The sequence below is a fragment of the Vanessa cardui genome, chromosome 7 (assembly GCF_905220365.1).
Source record: "Vanessa cardui chromosome 7, ilVanCard2.1, whole genome shotgun sequence".
NCBI classification, from domain to species: Eukaryota; Metazoa; Arthropoda; class Insecta; order Lepidoptera; family Nymphalidae; genus Vanessa; species Vanessa cardui.
The window spans coordinates 7,528,843-7,541,844 of NC_061129.1; the positions used below are offsets into that span (position 1 = coordinate 7,528,843).

Consider the following 13,002-nt stretch of genomic DNA (forward strand, 5'->3'; position numbering starts at 1 on the left):
TTAAATAAATTTTTGGATTTTTCAATGAGAATCTACTCAAAACCCCTATTAACCTAATTTTAAATTATTTATATAATTAATACCATAATATAAAAAATATATTTATTCAATTAATAATTAAAAATATTCAACTTTGAAGTATTTAAATTACCCTATTACAATACTGCTAGTTATCTAAATATTATTTGACTATTGAGCAAATAACTTTATTATTGTTCTCTTATTTCTACTAATGTTTCTCTATTACTGTAAATGGTTATAGAATATTTTCATGATGTAATTGATATTTCTATTGATGTGTTCCTGTGTAAAATATATAATGGTATCTGTAGTAGATGCAAAGCTCTCTATCACTTTATCTTGCATGTTTGTGAGTGAGTAAAATGTGTTTGGGTATTGTGCTGGGATTAGTAATGCAGAATCGGCCAAGGTCAGCTTGCAAAGCACTAAGTGTGCCACCAAGTCAGTAGTTTAAGTAGACTAAGGTATGTTTGTTGAAATTAATGGTCAAAGGGGTTAATAAATTGGTAGAGTATGGAAGTCATTGAATGACTTTAATAAAAAAAATGTTCAATTATAATATATATTTATAAAACTAAGTTAACAACAAATTAAAATTATTTTAGATCATCATCATCAAACAAATCTTCAAAATCTGCAACAAACATGGAATAATTAAAAAACATATACTGTTTACATAATAATACTATAATTTATATCCAGATATTTGTTCTAATACATCAAAATAAACTTTATTCAAGCTGGCTTCCACTTATTCGGAAAGTAGATTCTACCAAGAAGAACCAGTAAAAAACTCAGTAGTTACTCTTTTTCAACATTTAAAATATCCTAATCAATAAAAGTGTACTTTTACACACAACAAAAGACTGGGCTAACAACAGATACTATAGTCTATTCCAATGAAAGAAGGTAATCAATAAAGATATACAAATCTTAGGATTATGAATGCCATGTAATTTTCTTTTAGTTCAGATGTATTGATGAATACATTCTGAATTATAATATAACACTAAACTCCTTATCCACATTAAATATACTTTCAAATCCAATAATGTTGACTGTTGTATTCAAAATGCTTATTTTTCGCAAACCTTTAATGTATTGCATCAATTCAGTGCCAATTGTGTATTTCTTTGGGTTGGAAGAGACTATAGATGCAATGTTTCCTTGTCATGAGATGATATTCAGTTATTATAAGCGGTGGCTATAAATATCTGATATCAGGGAAAATAAAAAAATCTTACCATTAAAAAAATCAGCATGAACAGCTTTTTCATTAGCAGCTAAATCCATAAGAAGGTTAGAGGGACCTCCTGCCTACAAAATAATTGTTTAAAAATTTTAATGACTTAAAATAGTAACAAAACAGTAAACAGGGATTTTGAATCACTTCATACTTCTTCCAAATCCATGTAGGGTCCAACACCTTCAGGAAACATTTCATCAGCAGCCACAGTTGGCTTCATTTTTTCGTATATATTATATAATTTTAACAGAAAGAAATATCTTAGAAAGTTATTCCTGGTAGACTACAATGCCTTTTTTTCTTGCTTAGTAAAAACCGTTTTCACAAGCAGCAGTTTTAGTTACCGTGATTGTTATGACAATCGTTGACACTGACAATGACACACGGAACAATAATACTTAATAGTACAGACTATATATAGTACACACTATAGGAGAACATGATCATTCGACATTTTGGTATACGTTCTTGTAGGAAAATTATTCGCTTGCGTTAGCGCTGGTTAAAACTTACGTGAAGAGATTTTAAGTGTTTACGTTTAGTTCTGTGGTATATTTGATTATTAGTAGTGCTTGAGTTGGAATTATGGTTGTGGTGTTAATAACATTTTTACCTTTTACCTTAGTTTATAATTTTTTAGCTTGTAAATTATATAACGGAAGTTGCTCTGAACCTCCTGATTCAGGTAGTTCAATAGTATGAATTTACGATACTGGCTCTCCAACATTTTTGCCTGTTTCTCGTAAATGTCTACGTTGTAATAGTAATCTATGAACTCAAATATAAAACCAAAAACTTTAATACTCTCGATTCAAACAATAAACTGCCATCCATTCTATTCTGAACGCCCTGAAAGTTATTGTGACGATAACAAAGAAGTATCTGATTTCGTTTCAGGAACTACTCTACGGGCAATTCAATTTGGTCAATTTCTGAGCTGGAAAATGGAAGAAGTCGTAACTCGAGCTTCCATGTGGGTCAAATCCCACACTTGTGAATCTTGTTATGTAATCTAAAGATAACGCCACTATTTTACATTGCTCGGATGTTCACTTAACGACTAATGTGTGGGGTTGGTTACCCTTATGCATTAAACTTGTCTCTGGGCTGGCCTGGTACTACAGGTTCACGGATTGGAATGGAATATGGTTCTTCTTTGCATTTTACTTTTCTAGGTAGATTTGATTCTCGTCGGATTATCCAAGCATGGTTGATGACTCTCTCGCCCATATGCTGCTTCAGAATATAGAACTGTTTATTCCGTATTCTACAGTAGCCATTCGTGGCGAGACTGATCTCGGTATACGCCTAAAGCTGGAACGCTACTGTAATAAGATAACACCGTATATATGGTTTTATTCTACATATTATAAGTACATAGTTCTTAGAGTGACATAATTACATTAGTTATAAAATATTATAAATTAAAAAGGTTCAATATTACTACATTCACCCACACTTTAATTTAAAACATAGTCTTGTAGTCGCGTAGGAACTTTATGCTCTCTGTTTGACTTACGCAAACTTGCTTCTTGTTCCACAGATGTGGAGCGGTTTCCTTCAGGTAATTGCTCTTCTGTAGATTCGTAATTAGGATCTGATGTTTTATTATCCGTGGGTAAATTTTGTTCAACATCACTTGGTGCTTCATTTTCAATTAATTCATTAAATTCTCTTTGATTTTGGCCTAAGGGTGCTAAGTTTCGGTTTGAAACAGTAGTTTCAAACCGTAGGTTGATATTTATTTGTGCGATTAAATTTTCGCATTAAAGCATGCTTCGAATTTAGCAACCAACTAGGTACAGAAACACCATTTGCAGGTTTTCTTCTGTGCATAAACATTCTTTCGTGTGGCGTGCAATTTGTAGCAGTACAAAGAAGAGAGCGGATAGAAATTAATGCTTGAGGCAGGGCAATTCCCAATTCTCAGTGGGCATGTTTTCAGAACGTAATGCTAATTGTACAGCTTTCCATAAAGTGGCATTAAGGCGCTCTACTTGACCATTACCTCTAGGATTGTATGGCGTCGTTCGACTCGCAGCAAATTACCACGATTATATAGAAATTCTTTCAAATCGGAAGACAAAAATGCTGTACTACGATCAGAATGTATGAAAGACGGCATACCGAATGTAAGGAATATTTTGTTTAGATATATAATAACAGTTTTTGACGAGATATCGGCACATGATAATGCGAATAGGAAACGTGAAAATTCATCGATTATAGTTATTATATATTAGTTCTTTGTATTACTAGGAGTTGGTCCTTTAAAGTCTAGACTTAATCTTTCAAATGTGGTTTTAGCTTTGTTAATGTTTGGGCTAGGAATAGGAATAGGATAGAAACACGACAAGATTTTATCATATTTCTAATTTCCCCTATAGCATATGGTAGATTCTTTATTTTTATCCAGTGAGCCATTCTTGCAACTCCAGGGTGTTTATTATATTTAGTGTTTTAGAAAATAATACGACAGACCATCTTGAGATAAAACAGCAGCGATAGAATGGTCAGAGGCGTCGGTCTCGACAGTAAGTGAATAGATTAGAATCAATTGCATAAACAGCTGATTTAATTATGCCTGATTTTAATGATAGAAATCTTTGTACTAAATCTTCAGAAAATGGAAATATTTTATTGTGAGATACAGCATGAATTATTTCAGAAAAATTAGGTATCCATCGACTGTAATGTGCAAACATTCCTACGATCCGACGTTGGGATTGTAAATCTTTTGGTGGTGGTAAAGACGTCAGAGGTCGAAGGCGATCAGCATCGGGTCTTATAACTTTCAATTCCAACGATACGACGTTGGGATGGTAAATCTTTCGGTGGTGGTAAAGACGTCAGAGGTCGAAGGCGATCAGCATCGGGTCTTATAACTTTCAATTCCAACGATACGACGTTGGGATGGTAAATCTTTCGGTGGTGGTAAAGACGTCAGAGGTCGAAGGCGATCAGCATCGGGTCTTATAACTTTCAATTCCAACGATACGACGTTGGGATGGTAAATCTTTCGGTGGTGGTAAAGACGTCAGAGGTCGAAGGCGATCAGCATCGGGTCTTATAACTTTCAATTCCAACGATACGACGTTGGGATGGTAAATCTTTCGGTGGTGGTAAAGACGTCAGAGGTCGAAGGCGATCAGCATCGGGTCTTATAACTTTCAATTCCAACGATACGACGTTGGGATGGTAAATCTTTCGGTGGTGGTAAAGACGTCAGAGGTCGAAGGCGATTAGCATCGGGTTTTATAACTTGGTCTTTAATATTATATCCTAAAATATTCATAGTTGTTTGACAGAACTAACTTTTGTCCTCGTTAATAGTGAGACTATACTTTCTAGCTGCAGCTAAAAAAAATTCTAAATTTTCATTGTGTTCGGTTAAGGTCTTACCACAAATAGTTATGTCATCTAAGTACGCAAATGTGTCTTAACACCCAGTCAATGGTTCTTTGAAAGCTAGAAACACCATTAATATCTTCAAAGGGAATACGTCGGAATTGATAGAGATTTCCGTCTGCTTCGAAAGCTGTGTATTTTTTTTCTTTAGCAAGTATCGGTATTTGGTGATAGGCACTTTGTAAATCAATTGTGCTGAAGAAAAAATATTTCGATATCTGAGCAATAATTTCTTCAATATTAGGAAGCGGATAAGCATCCAATTGCGTATATTTATTTATTGTTTGTTAATAGTCTATGACAAGACGTTTCGTATGATTTTCATTTTTTGTTATTAAAACCTTAGCTCGCCAGGGCGAAGTAAAACCTTCAGCTAAAAGCTTTCTAATATCTTGAATAATAAATTGTTTGTCGTCTTCGCTAAATCGGCGAGACTTTAGGCTTACAGTCAGAAGATATATTTGCGAATAAAGGAACGGCAGGAACTGATGCTTCTGCTAATTTACAAACTATTATCGGCTCTTTAGGTCCTCCAAAAGAAAATGAATTTTCTTCAAGTATATCGTGACCTATAATCAAATCAGCACAAAGGTTTTTTACATTTAATAAATTTAAGCCGTCATATTGGTGATTTCCTATTTTTGCTGATACAACAGTTTTTCCTTTAACTAGTGAAGTGAAATTAGTCGATGCCATAGGAATAGTTTGATTACTAGGCAACCTCTTTAATCCGCAAAGCTTAAAAAAATTTCTTTTTTATAGCCCAGTAGACCCATTTCGTCTACTGAAAGCAGTCCGGATTAAACGCCGGTTGTTTTAATTTCTATGTCATGAATCAAATCAAATCCCTAGTTTACGGCGTTTCATTCATGTTCGAATACGACTGTCCACCAATGTCCTTTATGGTGGTTTTATTCCGATTGATTTGAAATAATTTCCTGCTTTATATACATTTTTGGAAAACTAATAAAACGGTTATGTTTTTAAAATAATCTGCAGACCAAGTTTCATAATGATTTTTTTAGTTTTTAAGGCATTCTTGAGTTTTCCCTGAAGAAAAATGCGAGTTTTTAAATTTGGATTGTTTAAATTTTGACAAATATCCAGTGTTTAATCGTTTTTTATAAAACAAAAGAAAAAAATAGACTTTAATTGATACTTTTTTTTAAATAAATTTTTGAATTTGCGTTTTTGACAAATTTTGAAAAAAGCTAAAAAATCGTGATTACCCAAAAATGGTTTACTTTTGGATTATGCATATGGGGGTTAAAATTATTGCAAATAGTCACCCCTATAACCTGCTAACGGATATACGTCGAGTTACCAATAACCCTATATAATTATTTTTACAGATTAAACGTAATCGTTTCTACTAGTACATTAAAAAGCTTTAAAAGAAAACCGTTATAATTATTTATACCGATTAAAAATATAACTGACGGAATCTCTAGTTAGAGGCAGAGTCAACATTAATGTCAAAAAATATATTTAGATGTAATGTCAATGTCATACAGTACAGAAATACAGATGGTATGGTTAATGTCAAGAAATTTAATAAACAGTGTGGATGACGATTAATTAAGATCACAATTTTAATAAACTTTACTTATAAATTGTATTCCACACTACGTATTCTATACAGTTTAAGTTGAGCGTATCAAGTTTATAATCGTTATTTATTTCTAAATAATTAGAAAAATATGCTGTCTTATGAAAATAAGGTTATTCTAGCACCGATGGTGCGTATCGGGACTCTGCCCATGAGACTCCTAGCTCTCCGCTATGGTGCTGATATCGTGTACACGGAGGAATTAATTGACTGGAAATTTTTACGTTCTAAACGCAGGTATAATGGTATGGTTTTATTCTATAGAAAATTATTGCTGTCAAAAGTACAATAATTTGACTTTGTATATAGCTATTTTTCATTCCAGCTATTTGTAAATATTTTTTAAAATTATTTTTGTTTTAGATATTCTCAATACAACTGATTTTGTCGATCAAACTGATGGAACAATCATTTTTCGTACATGTTCAGAAGAAAAAAATAAAGTAGTTTTACAACTTGGTACTTGCAGTGCTGAAAGAGCTTTAAAAGTTGCCAAGCTAGTGTAAGTAATAAAAAAATATTATATAACAAAAAATGTAGTAAAGAAGTATACATTCCTATCTTATCAAATTATATTTGTCAGTTTATCTTTTTATTATTATCAGTAATAAAAGATTTAAATCAATATAAATGTTCTATATATGAGGCCAGGCCAAGCATTTTTGTCTCATACTATATGAATAACTTGTTGAACAACTGTATGCTAGAAATAAATTACATTATAATGTTACCATAACATAGAAGCCATTGCTATTTCAGAACTTAAGACTCAAAAAGAATATTATAGTTTACATAATGCTCTTTAATATTAAATATTCAATTTGTTCTCAAATAGAGAAAATGATGTGGCTGCAATTGATATAAATATGGGTTGCCCGAAAGAATTTTCTATAAAAGGTGGTATGGGTGTAGCACTCTTACAAGATCTTGACAAAGCTTGCTGTATATTGAAGACTTTGGTAGATAATCTATCAATACCAGTAACATGCAAAATCAGAATATTTGAAACACCAGAGAAGACATATGAAGTTGTTAATAAGTTAGTAAGTACTGGGATAAAAGCAATTGCTATACATGGTAGAACTCGTGATGAGAGACCACAGCATGCAGTACATACTGACATTATTCGTTATATTGCAGAAAGGATATCCATACCAGTTATTGCAAAGTGAGTTTTTATTCTATCAATTGTTATTTCTTAATAATATTTCTTTATGATTGTTCCCTGAAACAAGGTGTCTTAATATTTATAATACTTAATAAGTAAAGAAAGTTGCCATTACTTTTTTAATTTATTAATAATAATTCTAAATTGTTTACATTACTCTAGTATTTGCAAATAAACTATATTGTTTATTACAGTGGTGGATCTAAGGAAATTGAAAAATATAATGATATTTTAAAATTTAAAGAAATAACTGGATGTAAAAGTGTAATGCTTGCTAGAGCAGCTGAATGGAACTGTTCTATATTTAGAAAAGATGGAATGCTTCCAATGGATACTGTGATAACGGACTACCTCAAACTTGCTGTCGATTATGACAATTCCCCATCGAACACAAAGTATTGTATTCAAAATATTTTAAGAGAATTGCAAGAAACACCAAGAGGACGAAAATTTTTAGAATGTCAAACCTTAGAGCAAATATGGTAAATTTAGAAACTGACTGTAGTTTTATAAATAAATATTTAATGTTAAAATTAATATTTATGTTTCTAGTGCTATATGGGATTTAGACAAATATTGCCAAGAAAAACAGAGTCAATACCAAAAAATGGGCATTCAAGGAAGGTGGCAAGTTCATCCAGATGAACTAGAGCCACCTTCTAAGAAAGCCAAGATTGGAGAAATAAACTTAGAAGATGTTATTCAAATGAAGGTCAGCAATTTAGTTACACATTAAGCACTCATGTTTTAGTAAATTTTTTAAAATGTGTTTTCCTTTCTAGGTCTGTTTTGTAAGAGCTAATTTTAATGACCTGAATTTACCAAAATCACAATTACACGCCTGGGCTGGAAAAAATGGAGTTAAATTACCTCATTACCAGACTCATCAAGTGGAAAAACTATTCTGCTCAGTGCTTACATTCAATGGCAAAAAATACACATCAACATTTTGGGAGAAGAATAAAAAGTTTGCCGAACAAGGAGCTGCATTAGTAGCTTTATTTCACTTAAAATTGATCACAGAAGAAGATTTGGTCAAACTTGGAAGTATAATAAAATAATTTAAAAAAACAAATGTTTAATTTTCTTTATAAAAAAATTCTAACATATCACTGTTGTTTTTTCATGTTTTCTATACATTCCAAAAGTTGTTTATTTAAATCTTCTAGCTTGTTATTCAATTCATTTTGATGTGTTAAATCTTTCTTTAGGGTATTAAAATTCATGTAACACCTGTAGGTATCATGCAATATACCTTCGTAAGTTGTGATTTTTATTTCCTCATTTGTTTGCTTAATTGCTGAGCCACATATGTCATCTAATATATTTTGGGTGGAGGGTAATTTTGGTATTATATATTTAGAGGTATCCATCATAAAATACTTGTTTTTAATCTTGTAATGAATTTATAGATCTTTTTAATTTTATCTCTTTAATAATTGCTACAATTTACTTTAAATCTGATTAATACAATAGCAATGTACATCATCTCAACACAATCAATACATTGAACATTCGTTCGAAATTTCGAATGACAGCACAGCAGTACTGTCACAGAACTTGACAATGACTTTATACATGAGTTTTTTATACCGCTCGGATATCTAGATAATTACAATGAAGTTGCTTAAAACATTGCTACCATAGACAATAAGCAATTTATTTTGTTAATAAATTTAATCGGAACAATTTTTGTATGATGTTTCTGCTTAAATAAGAGCTCTATTATTTATTGTAAATAAAAACAGTACGTTAACTACGTCAACTTCATGGACTGACAAGAGATGTCGCTACTTACACCAACATAGTGATGGGCACTCAAATAGTCGTCATACTTAAGTTAAATCTAGGTCTTGCCTACTGTTGAGACTAAGGTTAGAGCTTATTCCACCATAATTTTTAATGCGTGTTGGTGGACAGTGGCAGATTTACAAATTTGCCGCTAGTAGGCTATTAAATTCTTGTCGCCCTGACTAGTCACTGTTACTGTTAGTTTAGTTCACAACCATATTAATTACATTTATTCTGAAATTGCAGCTTTATGATTTGTGTGCTATCGTCCTCATTATATCGGCTTTTTTCCGTTACTAGTATGATTATGAACTTTATTAACTTGTATTTTTGTCAGTTACTAGACTATTTTTACAATCCGCTGTGTAGTGACCAGTTAACGGATTATGAACGTAATATATTTACATGTAATTATTATAAGTTTTTTTTTTTATTTTTGTAAGATAAAAAAATGGGCTATATTTGCCGCCCCTCTAAATCTGCCGCCCTAGGCTTCTGCCTACTTAGTCTATAGGTAAATCCGCCAGTGTTGGTGAATGTTTATGTAGCAAAATTTAAACGGAAAAATTTAAGTTTCCTAATATCATTTTTCCTTTTTCTTTCAGTGAGCACTTGATAAAACTTTTCATGAAATACCTATTTATTGATTTTAAAATTGTAATGTGTATATTAATATTAATCTGGGCCTCTCTGGATATGTAACTTAATAATTAGAATTTATAGTATTAAATGTAAGATTACGATACGGTCCGTACGATAACGGTCCTATTTGCATTCATAAATGCAATCTTAAACGTACTAAGAATTAATTAACCTAGTTCTTATTTAATAAGGTTTACTAAACCTAAAAATCCATTGTGGATTATCCCTTTAAAGTAAAAGTAAATGTCCCTGACACTGCCGAGCTAAAAAAGTGTTCTCTCCTTTTTTTGACAAGGGTTATTAGTTCTTACTCCACCATATTCTTCTTATGCAGTTTTGTGAATACACATGGTCAATCACGTTAACGTTTCTTTTATTCATTGACGCGAATTTGTATTTGCCATTGCATTTCCGTTTTGTTATTCACACATATAAGCCGCATTGAAAGTTAATTGTCTTGCCTCGATTTAAATTTGAAGTTATCAATTAAGGTTCACATCTTCTGACCAACTGAGCCATCATGGCTGTATTGTGTAAACATACGTAGTTTTTAATTTTTTAAGCTATGTGATGGATTGCAAATGGACTAATGCCGTGATATATAATACTATGTATATTGAAGCGTACCTAATCGTACTTTTAATATAAAAATGTAAAGATTAGATACATACTGAATTATTTTTAGTATCGGTTTGTATACTAATTATACAATATATAGTGTCTACCAACTCTGAACATAAATGCAAACTTCTTTATAATCTATAAGTTTCGTGATTATTTATATATTAGTATCTGGTTTATTTTGAGTAAATATTTACAGGTTTACTACATTTTAATGGTGTAACATGTTCAGTATTGCATTAATATATTAAGTAAGTGAAACCGGGTTAATGATAATAACTTATATTTTTATTTATGGCACCGTAATATATTCCATGTTTAGGGCACAGGGCTTTATATATGTTTATGAAAAGTCTTGAATTTTTTTTCATTTACTTTTTAACTGAACTTCATTTAGTTGAATGTTGACGTGCCTCGATATTCTGATACAGCGAAGTTATTTAGGTGGATAGTTTGTGGTTTCCTGTCTCAACCGCGGCCGTATCCTTCATATCATGAGGTTGTTGTAGAAAATCTGTATGCATTATTTTTATTATTTCCAATCATAAAGAAACTTTAGCTTTTTACTCTATAGCTTCAGTTTTTTTTTATGTACATGGAAGGTGCACGTAGTTATAGACTAATGTTAATGTGATTTTATGCGTAACTAGCGGCCCGTCCCGGTTTCGTACGGATATTTTTTTATATTTGTTTCGTAGCTTTTTCCGACATGTTTAACAATTGTCGTTCTATTTCAAAATCTAACTTCATCTTTTTACTCAAAAACCTTTATAAATTATAAGTATACCAAAATCTTCCTCATGGATCCTTTGTCTATTAGTGAAAACGGCATTAAAATCTATTCAGTAGTTTTAGAGTTTATCGCGAACATACAGACAGACGGACGTGACGGGGGACTTTGTTCTATAATATGTAGTGATGAATAAGATACTAAAATTGTAATAATGAAGGATTATTGTAGCTAGGTAGTTCAATATTAAAATAGAATTGTGAGCTAAAATATAAAAATTGGCCTGGCAATTGACTAACTCTTAACTGATATCAAATAAAGGTTTTGTTCCAGTTATTTATTTTTAAAATAATAGATTCGCTATTTAATTAATAAATTGAGGGATTTACCTTTCTTGTAGTTATTTTTGGCAAAATCCGATTTTTTAAGAAGAATTCATCGGTTGTTCGCCTGCTAAACATAAAATAAATAATAAAATAGTGATTAGTAGATAGGTCCGATATGTTCATCATTTCGTCATGAATAGTTCTACTGCCAACCTTCTCAACATCTTTTACACCAAGTTAATGATGAAGTGGTTTTTATTTCATGCAGGGCCGACTTACACGTGTATCTTGATCACCGTCAACTGACCTAATTGCTTTTGTGATTACTACAAAATCTAAATAAAACTGTTTTGTTATTAATTACGAAATTTTTTAAACTTGAAAATCGGAAAGAGAATATTATTTTGATAAAGGTAGATTAAACGTTATTCCAATAGGTATTACTTATTTCATTGTAGTTTTGCTATATAGATACTAGGAAATCCTATAATTGTAGTAAAAAGTGCCTTTTTAAACGAATTCTTGTAATGAGATACGATTTTAAGGAGTATGTTTTGATTCTATCCTAGTTTTCAACCCTTACAAAAGGAAAAAAAGGAATATTCTCTACAAAACTATAAATTTATGTCTTGTGTAATTGTTACATTACTTGGTTGTAATTAAATAAATAAATAATTCTCTCAATTGTAACATTATTAAGCAAAGCTTAACTCATACATTAATTAAGTATACGTTATCATATTCTTGTACAAATTACATTTAAAGTGATAAGTGAGAAAATTAATGAAAGTATTTTATTATCAATGACAATTAAATTAGTAAAAAAACATTTTTATTACATAATTATCATACTAAAACATGTTGAGCTATTATAAGGCATTGAGACTTTGAGATAGACAAATGTACGACTTTTTAATAATTTAATAATAACATATATATAAATACAATAATAATTAATATTCGTTTACATATAAGTGATGTACCTAAGTACAACATAGCTCACCTATTAACAAATCGAATAGAATATATAATTCTAGGGTTTGTTAATCTCTATTCTTTTCTCTTCGATTGGAATAGCTTATAGGTTCTTTATCTTGTAAAATCCATTTTTTTAGTTTTTCATTACATTGTAAACATTTTTCGATAAAACAATTGAGCGGTACATTGATTGCGGTGACTCTGCTTGCGTATTTGAGATATATATTTACCTACTTAAGTAAATTTAATTACACAGTCCTATGAATTCTAAGTATATTTTTTTGGATACTAAACACGTTTTTTTAATTTTATGTCGATAAATCTTTTTCACATTCTAAGTGCCTATCGATTAAGATAATGTGTATTTATTAACCGCAGTATGTGTGGTCTCCTGTCTTCTTACGCACGTTGAGTCACCCGATAAGCCGACAAGCGTCATATTACAATCTGTTCAAATTAATA

General features: G+C 31.1%; 1 protein-coding gene across 1 annotated transcript; it reads left to right on the forward strand.

Annotated features, from left to right (window-relative positions):
- Positions 1-6,196: 6,196 nt before the first annotated feature.
- On the forward strand, positions 6,197-8,552 carry LOC124531251 (tRNA-dihydrouridine(20) synthase [NAD(P)+]-like). The gene is made up of 6 exons (XM_047105751.1): positions 6,197-6,529; positions 6,648-6,786; positions 7,120-7,452; positions 7,647-7,934; positions 8,005-8,164; positions 8,235-8,552. Exons 1-6 carry the CDS (start codon positions 6,376-6,378, stop codon positions 8,511-8,513), a joined length of 1,353 nt encoding a protein of 450 aa, XP_046961707.1. The 5' UTR covers positions 6,197-6,375; the 3' UTR covers positions 8,514-8,552.
- Positions 8,553-13,002: the final 4,450 nt, after the last annotated feature.